The sequence below is a fragment of the Vulpes vulpes genome, chromosome 6, assembly GCF_048418805.1.
Source record: "Vulpes vulpes isolate BD-2025 chromosome 6, VulVul3, whole genome shotgun sequence".
NCBI classification, from domain to species: Eukaryota; Metazoa; Chordata; class Mammalia; order Carnivora; family Canidae; genus Vulpes; species Vulpes vulpes.
In genome coordinates, this window is record NC_132785.1 from 16,453,767 (window position 1) to 16,473,801 (window position 20,035).

General features: G+C 33.0%; 1 protein-coding gene across 14 annotated transcripts in view; it reads left to right on the top strand.

Annotated features, from left to right (window-relative positions):
• The window catches only part of TDRD3 (tudor domain containing 3), a 160,902-nt gene that overhangs the window by 116,606 nt on the left and 24,261 nt on the right, over positions 1 to 20,035 (top strand). For 7 of the 14 annotated variants that reach the window (XR_012001998.1, XM_072760667.1, XM_072760670.1 and 4 more), the window contains exons 11-12: positions 3,433 to 4,277; positions 8,939 to 9,064. Coding sequence is in view for 10 of the 14 variants with exons in the window: in XM_072760667.1 (XP_072616768.1) it covers positions 3,433 to 4,277; positions 8,939 to 9,064 (971 nt within the window). In the remaining 4 variants the exon portion in view is untranslated. Of the gene's footprint in view, positions 1 to 3,432; positions 4,278 to 8,938; positions 9,065 to 18,979; positions 19,871 to 20,035 lie in introns of all 14 variants that reach the window. The other 7 variants (XR_012001995.1, XM_072760665.1, XM_072760662.1 and 4 more) reach the window with 2 other exon arrangements.

A 20,035-nucleotide genomic window follows, 5' to 3' on the forward strand; every position in this document is an offset into this window, starting at 1 on the left:
AAAAGGTGGGTATTTGTCATTTCTAATGGCTGAGGAATATTCCATTGTATACATAGACCACATCTTCTTTATCCATTCATCTTTCAATGGACACTGAGGCTCCTTCCACAATTTGGCTATTGTGGACATTGCTGCTAGAAACATCGGGGTGCAGGTGTCCCAGCGTTTCACTGCATCTGTATCTTTGGGGTAAATCCCCAGCAGTGCAATTGCTGGGTCATAGGGCAGATCTATTTTTAACTCTTTGAGGAACCTCCACACAGTTTTCCAGAGTGGCTGCACCAGTTCACATTCCCACCAACAGTGCAGAAGGGTTCCCCTTTCTCCACATCCTCTCCAACATTTGTGGTTTCCTGTCTTGTTAATTTTCCCCATTCTCACTGGTGTGAGGTGGTATCTCATTGTGGTTTTGATTTGTGTTTCCCTGATGGCCAGTGATGTGGAGCATTTTCTCATGTGCTTGTTGGCCATGTCTATGTCTTTCTCTGTGAGATTTCTGTTCATGTCTCTTGCCCATTTCATGATTGGATTGTTTGTTTCTTTGCAGTTGAGTTTAATAAGTTCTTTATAGATCTTGGAAACTAGCCCTTTATCTGATACGTCATTTGCAAATATCTTCTGCCATTCTGTAGGTTGTCTTTTAGTTTTGTTGATGGTATCTTTTGCTGTGCAGAAGCTTTTTATCTTGATGAAGTCCCAATAATTCATTTTTGCTTTTGTTTCTTTTGCCTTCATGGATGTATCTTGCAAGAAGTTGCTGTGGCTATTTCTTTGTTTAAAATCACATTTTCCACAATTTATTAATTGAGCATCTTCTGGTGTTTATTTAATAGGATAGCTCACTTTCAAAATTCTTACTATGGTATCTGACTTCATTACATAATCTAAGAAAAGATATTGGATTTAAGGACATTTCAGGAATGATGCAACATTTAATGACCTTCCTTTTTTCTTGGCTTACTGTTATTTTATTTTAGGAAAAAAATGGATGTATATGAAAACTATGTTTTTTTAAAATCACAGTTGTAGGGACTGAGTGGCTCAGTGGTTGGGCCTCTGCCTTTGGCTCAGGGTGTGATCCCAGGGTCCAGTCTCACATCTGGCTCCCTGCATGGAGTCTGCTTCTCTCTCTTCCTGTGTCTCTGCCTCTCTCTCGTTCTGTGTCTCTCATGAATAAATAAATAAATAAAATCTTTTTTAAAAAAATCACAGTTGTATTTTCTCCTTACTTAGTTTATTTCTAAACTTATTTTTAAAAGTAGTTTTCTTTATGGATTCTTCTCTCACTGTACTATCTCAGCATAATAATAGAGATAAAGTATATTCATTATTAGTAAGTTACTTGTTTTACTCTGTAATCTAATGTACATCATCAAATAATTATGGAAATCTTTTCCTTTTTTTTTCTTTTAGAAGAATTAAAATCAAATTCTCTCACACCTACATTCTGTATACATGATTATCCAGATCCCTATCCATAGTCCAGGATACTTAGTTACTCTCATGATGACCTAAGTTACTTGTACTTCCTGACCATCAGAGGTAATGGTGGCTCTAACTAGAATACCTTTAAAATTTCATTCCTAAACGTAGCAAATCTAAAATGCTCACTTCTCAAATATCTATTCAAACCTATTGACAGCCAATAAAATATATTCATATTTAACTGATTTTGGAAGCTGAAAATCTTCTTCAACTCACAAGGGACCTATTTCTATCCCATAAATCTCATAACATCTTTATCTTGAGACTGCCCTAGAGACTATTGGTAATGTATATAAAGTGCTAGTATGTGGGGCCTAGTACACAACAGATAGTCAGCAAGAGGCAACTGCTGTTCTTATTCTGTGAGAATGACTGGAACAAATGCTGGTACATGCTTTCTGCTGAAAATGCTCATTTGTGTCCTCCTTATGTTCACTCTTCCTGCTTCCCTAAATTATCACTCCTGGATAATAATGCCAGAGAAACTAAAGGTGACCATTTTTCTTCTCTCTAAAGAAAAATACAATATTGATTACAATTGTTAAAAATAAGATATTTGTGTAATAAAGCAAATTTGGGAAAAGGTGATTTTTAAAGAAAATCTCTAAGTAGTCTTGGCCACTGTTTGAGATCTTGCATATATGAAAAAATATATATTCTTTGTCAAAATTAATGGGTGATTTGGCTGGGTATAGAATTGTACTTAGGACATAATTTTCCTTTAATTTCAAAGACACTTAAAGCCCCTAGATTGGCTTTAGCTTCCAGTGGTTCTGTTGAGAAGTTTCTTGCCATTTTGAGTCTTGGTCTTTAGACTGTGACTTATTTTGCCATTCAGGAACTTTTAAAGGTCTTCTCTTTATCCCTGTTGCTTGAGACATTTTACCTGGTACCCTTTGCCTCCAGTGCCTTTTGCAGATGTACGAAAACTGTTTTGGTTGTCCCAGTGATTAGGGAAGATACTTTGGTATTTAGTGTCTGGATGACAGAAAGGTTAATTTTCTTGCAGTGCAAGAAACAGTCTCACCCAAAATCTCAGTAGTGCCACTGTTGAGAAATATCGTGACCCTTGTGTATGACAAGAGAAACAAGACATGTACACCAAAGACCAGTCAATATGTTTGGTGATAGGGTTATAGACATGCTACATAAAACAATGGAGGAAGAAAGTGTAAATGACAAGTTAACAGATTGAAATAGAACAAAAATCCCTACATGAAACACAGCCATTAAGTTATCATTAAGTTATCTTTGTCACTGCTTTGGATTCCTAATTGAACATTATCTGCACTATTGTGCTTAATAATATTTTTGATACTTTTTTCTGTATTTCCAAGTGGTACCTCCTCTTAATTACTTTGATAAGTCAAAAGCAATTATTAATTATCTTCTGTAGTAAGGTATCTATTTGTAATCTAAACACTTAGCAACTCCAGATCCAGGCAGGTTAGAGGAGTAACATTTTTGCAAAGGCTAGAACTTGACTGACATTGAAGGCATACATATTTAAATTGAAACAAGATTCCAGGAATTGGGCAAAGGTTGTACTTAGCAGCTTTATAGCAGCATCTTAGCAGTTTGCAATTCTTTTTCATTAATGTCTTGGGAAATGAATGACCAGAATAGCGCATGTAGATAGCTATATTATAAGAATGCAAACATCCAAGGACAAAGACAAATTCCTTTTGGATCATCCCTCATTTTCTCATGGTTCATATCATTGCTTTACTTTACTAACGCGGCTGACCAGGAAAACTGGACATTAGAAACAACAGAACTCTAAGGAAGTAGAGGGGGATTAAGATAATGAGGTGGGAAGGTAGTGGAAAATGTTAAAATAAGTAATTTGATGATTTGTATTAATAATTTTTTAGATATCTTTAAATCACTAGATATTACTGCAGAGTCTTCATTTTAATATGTATATAATACCCTTGTACTTTTCAGAACCTAAATCACAGCCACAGCAGCTTCATCAGGGACAACACAGATTGTCAAATACTGAGCAAAATGGAGTAAAAGATAACAATCAACCAAGACATCTTCCTCGAAATGATACCAGACAGCCAAGAAATGAGAAACCTCCTCGTTTTCAAAGAGACACCCAAAATTCAAAGTCAGTTTTAGAAGGCAGTGGATTACCTAGAAACAGAGGTTCCGAAAGACCCAGTACTTCTTCAGGGTCTGAAGCATGGGCTGAAGACAGAATCAAGTGTGATAGACCCTACTCTAGATACGACAGAACTAAAGAGCCTTCATACCCTTTCAGTTCTCAGCACGACGGTGCTTTTAAAAAAAGGGATAACTCTATGCAAAGCAGATCAGGCAAAGGTCCATCCTATGCAGAGGCAAAGGAAAATCCACTTGCTCAAGAATCCACTGATTATAATAACCAGAAACGTGGGAAAAGAGAAAACCAAACAGCAAATCCTGATCATTTTTATGACAGGAAGCCACGAACAAGTAACGAAACTTTCAGTGGTGTAAAAATTGAAAAACATTTTAATGTAAATACCGATTTCCAGAATCCTGTCCGAACTAATAGTTTCCTTGGTGTTCCAAATGGAGAGACAGACATGCCACTGAGGGGCAGGCGAGTGGGACCGATTAAGCCGGCAGGACCCATCACAGCTACACCTTACGATGATAAAGTATTTTACAACAGTGGGCCCAAAAGAAGATCTGGGCCCATTAAACCAGAAAAAGTACTAGAATCATCTATTCCTATGGAGTATGCAAAATTGTGGAAACCTGGAGATGAATGTTTTGCACTTTATTGGGAAGACAACAAGGTATGCATGCTGTCAAGCTATCATATACTAATATTACTGAATGTCGCATTCTAGCGAGGCCATAGAAGGCCATTGCCTTGGGACTGGGACTTTGGTTCTATGGCCGTACATGTTTAAGGTCTTTGAGCAGGTTCATAGATATGTAATTTATAAAAAAGGAAAAGTAAAATATTTAATATGTTTTATGGATGTTTAGGGAGAATCAGTCTCAAAATTTGGTTAGGTAAGTTCTAATTTTAGATTGTATATCAGAGCAGTATTTAAAGGTGATGAAGTGAAGTTGATCAGTTACTTCATTTATCATCAACTGTCAGTGTTTGCTTTTCTTTCTAGTAAAGTTATGCCGATTCACAAGGAAGAAAATGAGTGGAGTGGCACAGAGTTAAATTCTATGGATTTCATTTAAATTAAAGAAAATATACAATTGGCCTACTTAAAAGAAATCAGAACAGAAAAGCTAATTATTTAGCTAACAATAAATGATAATAATTAAGACAGTAATTTAAGCATTCTTTAGTTCTGCATTATATGCTGTCTACAAAAGAAAGCAAAAAATCATGAGGAAAGGGGAAGGGAAAGACAGAAGATAAGGTCAAGAAGGAATACAGTGGATCAGAGGGAGAAGACCCAACAGAGAATAAGAAGGGGAAGAGGGAAGAGGGAGCCTCAGAGAGAAGGAACTTTGCACATGTTTCCCCCTCTACCAGCTCTTCTCGTTCTTGGGGGCTTGGGGGCAAGTCAAAGAAGGCTTCTCCAGGAAGTGATGTTGGGGCCATTTCCAGAACTTGCTACAGTTTGTCAGTATTTTTAGTGTTGGTTCTTGGGTTGATAGCTCCATCCTCTACCATAATTTTAAGTTTCTTAAAGGCAGGGTTATGTCTGTCTAGTTTTCCTCTGCAGCCCTACTGCCCTGCTTCTCCCGCAGGGGAGGGATCTGTTAATTAGTTAATTCTGAAGTGGGTACTTACATTAGAAAAAAAGGAGAGTGGTAGGGCACTGGAGATATCAGCAAGATCATAATAAAAAAATTATTTATTTATTTATTTTTATTTTTTTTTATTTTTTTTAATTTTAAAAAAGAGGAGTTCTAGTGTGAGAGACCTGGTTGGATGTGAGGGTCAAGTTAAAGAAAAAATATTGGAAATAAGTATTTCATAGGTAGAGTAGTTTTCAGTTGATAAAATAAGGCTATGCTCAATGAGAGTTTGGCTAGAAGGAGTGATGAAGACAAAGTTAACTGTAGTTTTCAAGGAACTGAATTTCAGGCTAGGGAATGTGGTTGGATCTTTTAAAAGGATACGAGAGGGCCAGGAATCAGGAACCAGGCCCTCCTGTGTTCAGTGAATGATGAAGCATAAGCAGGGTGTTAGATGTTCCTTGATAATAGCAGCAAGGAGAGGGGTACTTGTGTCAAATGCTTCTGTGAAAGTTTGATTAAGCTGAGAATGGAAAAATGTTTTTTTTTTTTTTTTGTATTGAACAATGTCTGATTGTTGGTGATCTTGATGAACAGAGGAAGTAAAAGGATTTCCAAGTGCATTAACTTTTGAAAGGCTTAGTATTATGACTCATGCTTTCCATTGAAATCCCTCAAGGATCATGCCCTAGTAGTAAGTGCAAAACTAATACAAGCCATTACAAAGCCTACAACCAACCATTTACAGGCTCAAGGATATCTGTTTGTACTTCATCTGCCTGCCAAAAGAAAATATAATCTTCCTTTTGGAAAAAAAATTTTTTTTTTCTAAAACCTCTTCAGTATTTCATCTGTGATGTCTGGTATCCTATAAAAAAATTTGGAAGCCTGGTTAAAAATAGAGAAAATGAGTGAGAAACAAATAAGCAACAGAGAATAATAACAGACCTATATATATTCAGATGTTAGACTTAACAGACGAGTTCCTTAACAAATACTGAGTAAAACCATAATTGAGTAGTTGGTAAGTGTCAGGTACTTGGGATCTATCAGATAATTCTGGATATGCTATTATCCTAATTTCTTCAAACACTTGATGAAATTATTAATAAAGTTTTACTTATAGGTGTAATTATCTCAAAAAGATCAATAATACCAAATTCATCTGTTGCCTTTTCTGAATATATTGAATATAATGTCATATAGTTTGTGAAAGAGAGTACCTAACAATTCCCAAAATGTTTTGAGCTTTTAGAGTATTCTTAGAATTGGATGATCTTCTAAGGTGACTCTTCTGAGTTTAATTGAATGTGTACGTTCATTTTAGAGTGAGGGACTGGGGGCTCTCTAAACATTGCACCATTAAACAAATAAACAATATTTACCCCCTGAAAGAGATAGGATTAGTTATCTTCTGAAAACACCTAATGTAAGATAGCTTTTAAATGTTTGTCAAGAATAGTCAACTTTCCTATTTTTTAACCAGAGACCAACCAAGATAAAGATTTAAGAAAAACATGAGTTATAACTGTCGTTAAGAAACTGTAATCTTAATTGCATTATAGTGCTGTTATGAAGATAATCAACTCATTAGAATAATCTAACATTTAAAAAATTCTTCACACTATCTTGCCTTTTCTCAACCTTTATTTCCATAGAAAGATTTGAGAATTTGGGAAAATTCTCCTTCTTCTCTAGACTGCTAGATTTAGTTCAGTTCTTTCTGCCCTCTCAACTGGAATACTATAACAGCCTCCAAAATGGTTTTCTTGCCTTAAACCTTATTCCTCTTAAATTTGTCATTGGGACTACTATTACTGATCCTGATCTTATACCATGTCATTCTTCCTAGTTAAAATCTTTCATTGTGGAACAAATACAGCCTGTAGCATGCATATAGAGCCTCTATCTTCTGTCACTTACCTTCTTGTCCTGTCTAATTTCCTATTGGTTGACCCTTCTCATATCATGCCATAATTAATTCTAAACTGTAGTTTTCTGCTCTCATCTCCATATTTTATGTCTCATTAACTTTCTGTGGAACACCCTCCTCAGTTTTTTTACTTAGCTAAACCTTCTTCATCCTTGAAGACTGCTGTATCCATTGTCATCTGTTCCAACAAATTCTTCCCAAACTCCTGAGTCTTATTAAGTACCATATCACTGCACCATTAGTACAGTATACTCCACATTATATAAAAGTCATTTCTTTTTACACAGGCTGTTTTTTATTAGACTCTAAGCTTCTTAAAGGATGTCAACTTCTTTATTTTCCGAGGCTATATTATGACTTTCATTTGTTGAACTTATCAGAACTGATATAATTATCTGAGGAGCTTATAATTGAAGCATAGGTCCAGAAATTCTCACAGTAATTCACAGATCACTGAAGTGTAAGGCTAAGAAATAAAGGAGGAAGGGATAGATGTGAATGTATATCAAGAACTCTAATACAAGAACTACCCCCCCCCCCCCAAAAAAAAAAAAGGAAAGAAAAATTCCAGCATGGTGTCTCTGAATTTACCAGCATCCAGACCTAGGAAGAAAACACTATGGATTAACTTAATAACCTTTGTGATGTTACATATACTAGTTGATCAGTAAAAACAGATTTTTTTCTCCTACTATACTCAGGATAACATATTTTACAAGGTTATAGATAATAAGAATTCTTGTTACTTTTAGCTTTTTCTGATTCTGGTGAGCTTATAAAAGAGATACTCTTAGAGTAGATATTGTTGTAGTAAGAGCCTCCAGCTACCCTCGTTTGAAGGAAGTATTCCTTAAGAATAAATAGTTTTCGTTTTCATTTCATCTTCACTAAGCAACATTCAGACCTGTAATTTGGGTCCTGAACGGGTTGACATATAGTAGAGAAGTACTCCAAATAGTTAGTTGACCTATTCCTAGTTACCTTAACAGAAAAAAAAATTAAGATTGTTATTGTTATGTAAATCAATTCCTTGTGTGTTTGTTAACGTGAATTAGTTTCCCAGAGCCAAATTACACTAGGTAAACTGACAAAATAAAAGTGTCTGGTCTTGCCATGTCTCAAATCCTACAAGTCTTGGATATAACTAATGTGTTTATTCCTACTTCATGCCAGCTGCCCGTGGTGGCTGGCAGTGAGTCCCCTTCTTTGAGATTTATTTTTGTCATATATTTCTATTTGTTACATAGATTGCTCCATAGTTACATTTTCTGATTAGTAGGTAAGAATTGTGTAACTAATGTTCTCAAAGGGCTTCAGTGGCTAACTACAAGACATAACATTAGTTCTTTTTACACCCATTAATATGTGAATATTCTTCTCTACTGAGCTTCTTAGTTCTGTCCTGAAATCTTACTACTGCTCAGTGTATGTCAGAACTCATATGGAGGTGAGAATTTATCCCGTTTTTTTAGCCAATTTATGATTATCTAAAGGTAATTTTTCTTTCTTAAAAATATTATTCCCTTAAAAATTTCCTTTCAAATATTGCTTACTTGAAGTTACTAAGAGAGTAGATCTTAAGAGTTTTCAGCATAGAAAAAAAGTTTTGTAACTATGTGTGGTGATGAACATTAACTAAACTTACTGCAGTAATCATCTCACAATATATACATATCTCACTAAAAATTAATCTGAAAACTGAGCTTCCAAAAAAATGCATATTGTAACACTTTGAGTATTTGTTTCTATCAAATACTGCCCTTTGTAGACAATGTCGATTGCCATATTGAAAACTCCTTTTTATCTCCTCAGTTTTACCGAGCAGAAGTTGAAGCTCTCCATTCTTCAGGTATGACAGCAGTTGTTAAATTCATTGACTATGGAAACTATGAAGAGGTGCTACTAAGCAACATCAGGCCCATTCAGACAGAGGCATGGGTACGTGATCCAAATTCTGTACGGAGGCATAAGTTATTTTGAAGAAAATACATAGCTCTAAACGATTAGTCATAGCAACACAAGATTTGCCAGTGTGAAAAAATATTTTGAATTTGCTTAAAACTGGCCACTTTTAACATAATATTCTAATTAATTACATTGAGCTACAATAAAAATGAATGCATTGGAATTAACTTTTCTTGTGTAATGCTTTGTTATATTTTGCTTTGGAAATAGGTGCCCTTATTTACGTTTGCAAGTTTTTATGCATATTTTGTTCTTTCCCAATTTGTTACTTTAAATTTGACTAAATTATGTCCAGCAGTTGTCAAATTCAAATCTCTGTTGGATATGTGTATATTCTTTACATATCAGATTAAGAAAAGAACTTTGAATTACATATGAAGTCATGCTGCATATGTATATGTACGTATTAACTATAATATCTCTGTTTAACGATTATTTGATTTTGTTGCCAATGTATGTCAAAGCTCTGTGATAATTTTGTTGATGTAATTTAGAACTATTGGTCTCATGGGAGTCCATTTTATAAAGGACTTAGGTGACTTTAGATACTCAGTTATATTTAGGGAAAAACAGGAGGGCAAGGTATATTAAAATTAGTTTCATATAGTTTTTTTATTTCCTTTCCTCAATTTATGATACCTGTTAATATACTTAGCATTAGAAGTCTGATAGGTTTCTATTTCTCTAAAATAGCAAAATACACTCTAAAATTATGATAGCCTTATCATTGAAGTATAGAGTGTTTTCTCATTTGCTAGCTTTAGTTTAGTTTTGGTCTTCTTACATTTTTCTCTTACCACCTCAATGTCATCTACCCCTCCATCACTCCTTTCCAAGAGAAATAAAATAACAAAAAGCCTAGTACCAGTAATTATGCATTGGGCCATGGAACTTTATTCTTTACCATTTTATTCTAGAAAAACTATCATTTTCTAGATAAATTATCATTTCATATTTTATAGTATATTACTAATGGTTCATATGTTTAATTAAGAGCTCTTTTCCCTCACTCTCATTGTCTGGCCACTTTTTCTCCGAAAGACTGAAATACCATCAATATTTAGTTTATGTCCTTCTTTTCTTGAAGAAACTTGATGTAACATATCTTTCCCCTTCTGACTTTCATGCGACTATATTTACATTCTTTTTTCCATTAATACATCTTAATCTTATTTTGATGGTAAAAGTAATTATTTTTAAGTCTGTATTTCTAGAAGATGAAGCCTAGTTTGCTGTTCATAATGTGCTCCCAAATGTGTTTAAACTATTACAGTCGAAGAGTCAAAATGGAATTTTTACCTTTATGTTTTTAAATTTTTTTAAGAGGATTTGATGAGATTGATTTTATTCTTTTCTCCCTAGAGAAAAATTTAGTTTCCTTACTTCACTTCTTTTCTACTTCCTTTTTCTGTTTCAGGGTGGCCATAACTGATGAGTACATTTGTCATTCCTCACTGTAGCTCTTTCATTCAAAGGTGTTTGGTACTGAGTGATCATTTTCTTTCTACAGTCAGTGACTTTTCCTTTCTCCTCCTTAATATTCCTCATTGCTTTATCATTGATTTTAAGTCTATGTAAACTTAGCTGGACAATAGTTTTATCAGTTGTCACAGCCCATGTAGTGATTCTGAACCACAGCAATATTTTCATATTCTTTCTACCCATTTGTGAATATTCATCTATGCTTTATTCTATTTTTTTACTGATTTACTTTTTTGCAGTCAATGTAAAAAATTTTTATAAGATAATTGAAATATTTTACAGAAAGAAGCAGGATAGAATCATTAAATCTTTTGGTGATTCTGATATTTTTTTCTCCTGTGCTTATTGATATTTTATGATTTTGCATTAATATAACAAATATTTTTGGATCATGAACATTGTTATTGGGGATGAGAGCATTCTTTCTTCTTTTCTGCATGAATAATTGACTTAGTTTGCAGAAGCATCTCCTTGATATGCAGAAGCCACCAGCTTAACATATCTTCATTCATCTCCATTTTAAAAAAATGCATATGTGCATATATGCATAAAAAAGCCCCTGAAGAAAAAGAATGTATGCAGTTCTCAATACGTTTAATGTAGAGTTAGTGTTGAATTGTCTTGGCCTCTGAGAATAGCCATGTTGAGAGTCTATGAGCACTTTCTCTTTTTGTAACTGGAATTGTGACAAATTTTAAATTAATCAAAAGCAAAATATTCACCAGATGAATAAGAAGATAACTCTAATTGATAAATCCCATTAGAAAAATTAAAGGGCTGCAAAGGTACAGTGAAGTTTTTAGAAGCCTTAGTACAGTTGTTCACTCACACCATGGATTGTGTCACTTTTAATTTTTCACTCTTGCACTATTTTTAATTGTGAAATTATATTGTATCTTTTATTAAGGTGTTTGTTATTGGTGTAAGGTTTTGGAAGAACTTCGTTTTCTTAAATGTAGCAATGATCACTCATTGAAGATTTTTCTAATAGTTTGCAGGAAAAACCACCCAAAAGCCTGCATATAAATCAAAAGCTTTTGTAGAAATCAGTTGCCTGTATGGTCTCTTAAAGGCGTAAGGAGAAATCATTGAATAAAAAGGATGAAATATTAAAAGACACAGTGACTAAGTTAATAGTCTCTTGTATGGAAAATTAAAATAAAAACCAACTTAATACTTTAAATCTAAAGGTTAATATTTTTCTTGTGAAGTTTAGGAATTATTTGCTCTGTAGACTAAATATTTATTTTGTTCTAGCTAGACTTCAGCTGGTTCTTTTAGCTGTCATTAAATATTCTCTCTTAATTTTAGTGACTTTATTATGGTGAACTCTCCAACTATCACACATAGTATGGGGTTCATAACTTACTCTTAACTGGATAATTGCTCTTACTGTTTCCCGCAATGTTCTTTAAACATTGTACGATTTTCCTTATTTTTCCAAAGTAAATGAAGCATTAGGGAGTCTCATATTATTTGTAAAATTATATAGGAAGAAAAGTGTAACATTATCTTATATTTCTGATGACTGTATGAGAAAACATTGGGGGGCAGAGAAAACTGCTTTTTGTGTTCCTGCAGGCCCTTTCCAAATTGGTTCCTTTTAACTCTAAAACTAATACCGGGAAACCAGTAAAAAGATGCCACAGGCAATTTGGAGTTACTGTAAAATACCCTGGCACTGCTGCTTAGACAGACCTTTTGTGTTTTTAAAGTGTAGTTGCTTTTGAATTGCTTTCCTAAGCCTGGAGAGACACTTGTCAAGTCTTGATTTTCCAAGTATTTTTATGACCTGGATTCTATGGAGGCTTTTATATCCCAAGAAATGTTTTAGAACTTGGTGGTTTCTAAACCTTTTTTTATAAATTCATAGTACTTTTTAATATCAGGAAAAGAGCTTGTTCAGCTGTTGTTCCAATGAAATTAATTGTAATTATGTAGATAATGTTTAGTTCTAAGGCCTTAACATACACACCATCTTGGGCATTGATTCTGGACAGATGGATTGTTAATTACCTTTTAAATAATCATCCTGTTTTAAATATTTTTCTGTATTCATCTACTCAGCAAATATTCATTGTACACCTATTAGGTGCCAGGCACTATTCTAGGTGAAGGGTATATGTTAATGCATAAAACACACAAAAATCCCTGCATACTGCATAAAGTTAGAAGAAAGTTATAGGTCCAGTTATGTGAAACAAACTAAAATATCTCATGAGGGTCTTTATTCTTTCTTCTTGAAGCTTTAAGGTAAAATACAAGTGGAAAAGTCTTATTTACTGAAGTTGTAATTTAAATAATGTTTAGGTCTTTATTTTATTCCACCTTAGTTTGAAGATGAAATTAATGTGGAAGGAAAAGGTATGACCTAATGAATTTTATCTATTTTTAAAGTTCTTATCTATTTATCTATTTTAAAAGTAAAATTTATTTTTTGGTTCTTTTTAAAATAATTATGATATATATTTTTTCAGGTTTTGTATACTTTACAAAAAGAACTATCAATCTCAAGTTTTACTTTCAAAGTAACTTTGCACAAATATTTTATAATGACATCCTGGGATACACATTTGAAAGTTATCTTTTTAAAGTCAAATGATGTTCACAAAAAACTATAAATTATTCTACCACTAATAAAAATATTAAAAAGAAACATATAACCAAAAAACTCTAACCTATTTAATGAGGAAGGAGATTGAGAGTTAGGATACATAAATTAATGAGTTAAAATAGATCCTAAACGTATTAGAACAAGGTCATGTTAGTAATTTTAATGATGTAGTGATAAAGTTAGGCTATAACTAGTTTGTATTTGATATCAAAAGATCATAATAGATATTAAAAAGAGGACAATTGTTATAGAAATCATTAACTTCAAAGGAAAATTAGAATTATGTAACAGTGAAGTTCTGCCAATTAGTATCTAATAAAAAGTACAAGCCCATATTTGATCATAGTCCAGAGGTTTTTCATTCTTGCTGATAAATTCTTAAATAAATTAATGGGTACAATTTACCATACTTAAATTTCTGCACTAAAAGTACAAGCTGATCAAGGTCACTGAAAGACTGAAATATATTTTCTTCCACCATGCATATTTCCAGAAACTTTCTTTCAAACATTGTCATATGGGCGGTACTCATGTTGTTCTGTTTTGTTGCAGTATTAACAGAGTTAAGCAGATAAAACTGTACAGCTGGCTTGGCTCCATTTAAGAACATAATTTTCAAATCACAGGTGATGGAATTTGGGGATTCCATGCAACATCTTCAAGCTTCAATTTAATGAAGCTTGGTTGTATTTGATATTCTTTATTTCTTCATCAATTACCCAGCCTTCCACAATTCCCATCAAAGGTTGTAGAATATACAGAAGGATTTTACTGGATATATGAAAGCTGCTCACATAGAGGGAGAGATTATTCATTCATAAATGCATGCCATATGCATGGATATGTCAATTTAATACTGTTGGTATCTACCCTTTGAAGCCCATATTTCGTTTGTGATAGCCAAACCTGACAGATTATTATGAAAATACTGACATCTAGTTTTGACCCTGCTATATTATTCAACAGAAACATTTTATTTCACTACGTAAATTAATAGTAAAAGAATAATATGCTAGATAATAATTTTAAGAACCTGTACAAAAAGTATTGTTTGAATTTTGCTGTTTGATAATATATTGTAATCTACTCAAAGGAACTATATATAAAAACATCTTTAAAAGGTTTCTGGGTAATCTGAGTTGTTCTTTACTGAGCAGTGAATGTACAGATTATATTTTTATTTCATGTTACTTTTTCTGAAGATGAAATAACTTCTGAAGCAAAGCAACATGTCAGGGTATTACCTAAGATGCTTTCTGTCTTTTTACAGTTAGAATAGACATACTACTCAGATTTGTTTCTAACTTTAATTACAATTCATAAAATAATTCAAGCCTTAAATTATTTGAATATCAACATTAAGAATCAAGTTGGAAAAATCTGCAGCATTTTCTTTTTGTATAAATGAATACTAATAGATATTATGTTAATCTTTTATCTTCTAAGTCTCACCTTTATTAATAGCAACCTAAAGTGTGGAGCCTTGAATTATGATGTTGGTTAATTGGGAATTAAATTATGATGCTTTAGGTTTATGCTGAATATTACATGATTTACTTTTTCCTTCAAAGTAGTCTTAAGGAGGCATCATGAGTGAGACCTGCAAATGAAGGGTGCTGGGATTGTCAGGTGAACTTATTTTTCCCTTTGACCTTTTTGATTCAGTAGGCTCAAGCCTTGTTTTCTTTTAAAAGTAAATTTTTGTTTTTTTCATTTATTTTACTTACCAGGACTTTTAAAACTGCAATTCAAACTGCACTGAATTTTACCATTCTTTTACAATACAAGACTTGCTAATATACTCACTGCACAGGAAGTAAAGTAATAAAATAAATGAATCTGAGGAATATTTTTGTTTTGTTTTATTTCTCTGTTCCCAAAGATCTTACTCTTGTATTGGACATGTGCCTTGACTAGACACTCATATTCAGTATATTTTGAAGACTTATAAATCTGAAGAGGCATCCTTGAATTAAAAAGATACACATAGCTCTATTTTAGTTTCTAGTAAATTTCTGACCCTTTTCCATCTGCATCTAAAAAAGCAGAAAAATAATGTTGCTCATTGCACCATAGACTTTATTTGCTTTCAGATGGAGCCCCCACAGCACATTTTTCCTCCTTCGAAGTCAATGTTTGTGATCCTTGATGGTGATGGGCTATGAGGGGATTTAGGATATATATTTGATGGCATACTATATATAGTCAGTTGTGAGTTGTCCGTTCTCTTTTTTAATTTTACATGGTTATCTTGTTTATTAGACATCTCTCTCTGTTATCACTCTATTTCCAAAACAGCTTCGTATCCACCTGGCTTTTTTTTTTCTTTTTTCTTTTTTGGTACCTTCAGAAGATATTATCTCTTGATGTACATGGACTACCCTTCCTACTGATCTTAATTTTCTGAACTTTATTAGACCTGGACTGTTTACTCTAGAATCATGAGCAATAGGTTTCACTATCACATCTCTAGGAAAGAGTGGAGTTGATATGTCTCCTTGTGAGAAATACTCTTTGTTATAGAGCTTCCAAATCCATTAAACTTGGGAACTACTAGCAAGAGTTTTACACATTGGCTTGAAATAACTCCCCTAGCACCTGTCATTGACTGAAAGCTCCATTCAGAAGGGAAAGGAAATACTACAACAGTGAGTACATTTTGTTTGCCATAAAAAAGAAAATCCATGTAGTTTATTAAGAGTAAACATAACTGAAGAGGCTCTAATTAAGCATCTTAGACCACCATAAGAATACAAAAATCATTAATTTTTTTGTGCATACTTTTTAATGCCTGGTCCATCTAGCTCAGAGTTTTCTGAAGTGTGTTCTGAGAACATTAGTTCTGCTCTCAGATTAAATAAATTTGGAAAATGCTGGCTTAAAAAAAAATAAGTGCGCTTTTTTATTATGGGACTTCTCAAGACTAAGTATTTTATTTTATTTTATTATGTTTTTCTCTATCTTTTTGGGTCTTCTGTAATTTCCTTCGATAGTGACTTATAGTTATCCTGCAACCTTGCTGAAATCACTTATTAGATCTATGAGCTTATGTTCATTTGCTTTGAGTGCTTTTATTTTTGATTATTTTTATTTAGAAATTGCTATTGAACATTCACATCAGTGATACATATTTTAATCTCTAAGAGAGAGAAGTAGTGTATATTGCTTCACAAACTTATTTGCTCATGGAATTCTTTTTTTTTTTTTTTTTTTTTTGTCTATTATAGAAAGCCTATAGGATATTAGGATATATTCTGGAAAAGATCTTAGCTGTCTTGTCACCTTCTTTCTAGTTTTCAAATTTTCCAGCTTTAAGATAGGATGAAGATTTATCTTTAATTATATGGTTTTAGCTGTTCTAAACTTCTTATTTATAACATAATATTCTATTTTTATGTTACAAATAGAGACTAAATATATAAAAGACAGTTTGTCCTCAAACACATTCTAAGATTCTTAACCTTTCTTTGAATAAAGGACAGAATATGTTCCTGAAATTTTATGTCCCTTCTAAGTACTTATGCCATTAGTAACAGTATTTTATTACATAAAAATAAAATTAAGATCTTATCTTACATAGAATTATATATAACTCACTGGTTTTTAAATTTTATTTTAACTTAACTCTAATTGTGAAAACTTCTATGCGTTAACTTTTAGAAATTGTCATTTGTGAAGACTACCATCAGCTTTTATAATATTACTGTCTTTGTAATTCTCACCTAATAACCCACATGATCTTTACATGTTCCAACAGTAAGGTATTTTCACCATTTATTTGGATTTTGTATTTGTTATTTTCCAATAAACTAGTCTAAGGCAAAATGTGAAATCCCTTTTTTTGTTAAGATGACATTTCAAAAGAAAGTTTCAAAGCAAGTTAATTCCATTGGATAAGTGAACATTTTTAAGTGATGGAGAATCCGAAAGACCAAAAATTCAGTTTTGTTTCAACATTTATAATGCTCTTTTACTAATACATTGTTGTGTTCTAAAGCTCTTGAATAATATTGTTTTAATTAGTTAAAAGCTTGTTAAAGCCTCCTGGAAAATAAGTAAGCTCTTATACTTAACTGCTCTTGATCCCCTGTTCTTGTTTTCCTGGTAACAGCAGTTAAGTGAGATGAATTGATAATCTTGGATATAATTCCAGAGCTCACTTGAGTGATCTGGAGGGGGGAAAATTCTTATTTTAAGAAACCTGCCCTTTCCAGGCACTTATAATTATAAACAAGGGCAGAATTTATGGTTGGATAATAGTTAGTGGGAGTGCATAGGAACTCTATAAATAAGATGTAGATATATACTGTAAGTACTAGCTCTTTTAGAGCTTGAGGGGATTAGAATTTTAAGTGAGCACATGAACTGGCTTGATAACTAGAACAGTGGAAGGAGGTCAGAAATTATGTGTTGAATGATTTATGTAGTTCTGGTGGTCACCTTTATTACTGAAGAGTCCTTTGTCAGACATCAAGCCCAAGCATAACAGTTTTAAATAGGATAGTTTTTCAATAAATATTCTTCAAATGCTTTTTGTAGCAAAGCTACTTTAGAAAATAGATTGTCCTATATACCCAAGGGATTAAAAGAATATAAGAGAAGCCGAAGATATATTTCTTTCCTTCCAGAAGCCACTTTATAAATATTAATAAGGCCTCCATCAGACTGAGATGGTTCAAGTCTGGGAACCGTTGTTGGTGTGGTTCTTGAATACAATTTTGTTATGCATGGTAAACAAAGGCCAGTAATGAAGGAAGAAAGTGGGGAAGTCTGATGTTGACTTTTCAAAACCAGTGGTAACTTTTTAGTGACCTTTTATTGGCATTTTTAGCTTGCCTGAAATATGCTCATTTTTCCCCAGGGCATGTAATTAAGAAATTAGGGTAAGCCCTCTTGGTCCTGCTCAACCAAGAACTTACTATACAAAGTAAGATATTAGAAGTCAGTTTAATTCTGTTTCTATATGATTCAAATTTTAAAATTCGTGGGCTCGTGTTCCTTTTTTTAATGTTGGCAACCATTTTTGGTACGATTGAATGAATGATTTAGGAGAATATAATAATAATTTTATCTTGAAAAGACTTATGTAAATAAGGCTGAAAATAACATGGAGAAAAGTACACTAATTTTTTGTTTATCTCATAAAGTGATCAGATAATGTAAGTCTTATTATCATTGGGAATTTCTGAATTTGACCATGAGTATGTAAAACAATGTTAGACAATTAGATTTTTAAAATATGAAATTGAAGTCTTAAAGCAAAGGGAAAAGGGAGCCATATCAAAAGCTTGAGAGTATTAGTACTTACTTGAAGTTTTTTGTTTATTCTAGGTAAATATTTTTTTCTCTTCTTTTGTTCCCCTTCTCTCCTTTTCCTCTCCCTCCTTATCCAGATTCCTCCTCCTTGTTCTCTTCCTCTTTTGTTTTTATCTGAATATTTGCCTTTTATTCATCTTAAAGGTTTCACATAACTTTTAACTATTAGGTTGGATTTGTTCCACCTCAGACAGGATTAATCCTCAAATGAAGTCTGGTTAAATAGAGCATCTTTTCAAGTTCAAAAAGCCTCTAAAAGATTTGTGCACAAATAAATTGGTTTTCCTGATTGATCTTTCATAATCCCTGATTATAATTGATGCTTACTTAACACCTAGCCCTACTGATAGTAGTTCTCATAAACACAAAGACTGTTAGAGACTGAGATGTACTGGAGCTGAGTACAGAAAGATCTAGAAGTGGTGAAAAGTTGATTATATGCCCAGTTGATTTAAATTGTATCCTTGCATTTTTAGGAAATAAGCAAAGAAGAGAAAAATTTCTCACTAAATGTGTTTAAAACTTACTAGAAACGTAAGTAATTGAGATGAGAAATTAAAATATATAATTCCCTAAGAAACTCTTCAAGAAACTGGAGACTGGAAACTCTAAATTTTGTCATAGAAAATTAATTATAAAAGGCTACATTAAAAACATTTTAGATATAATTTAGAAATGAACATAAGATTTACATCTCAAGAATATAATTTTCCTAATAATTTGTTGAAAATGCTTAAAATTGGCTATAAAAGACTGAATATTCTGTCCATTCTAATGATTATAATGGCTTTAGTGAAAATAATCACTGAGGGAAAATCATTAAGTTAGAAAAAAACACCCATAGAGTAGGTTAAATGTAGAATTGACATCTTGGTTCTTAAGTATTTTTTAAAATAGTTTTTATATCGGTATAGTTTAAAAGGTTTGACTGAAACTGCTACACAAAAAATTTCAAACAAACTGCTTTAAATAATTTCAATTATAGAAATAAGTTTTACTTTCTGAAGTGAGATTTACTACACTTTGAAATTCCAGTAAATTTCGCATCAGTGGCAAAGTACTGCCAAAGTTGCTTCTGACATCGTTTACTACTTATTGCCATTTTTAAGTCCAAGGCTGAGACACATTTTCAGATTCTGTGTGCTGCATCCCAAGGGAATTGATGGAAAAGGGTCACTGCAACAGTTAAATGTCTGCTCTGCTTGGCCTTTAAAAGAACGGGAGAGGGCAAGGCTGGTCTTGGGCAAATTACTTCCACCTCCCTTTTTGCCCCTGCTTCAGCTCCAGGGGAGCTGGAAATGCACAGGAGGAATCAGAAGACCTGGGTCGAGTCCCGGCTCTACCACTTACTACCTATGTGACTTTGGGTAAGTTACTTACTATCTCTGGGTCTCAGTTTCAGTACAGGGTTGCTGTGAGGATTAATATGATCAATGGAAATGTGCTTTGTAAACTCACAAGGTGTATAGAAACCTACATTTTTATTAAAAGCGTGGCCTTCTTCCCTATTCTTGTATAGTATAGTGTCCTCA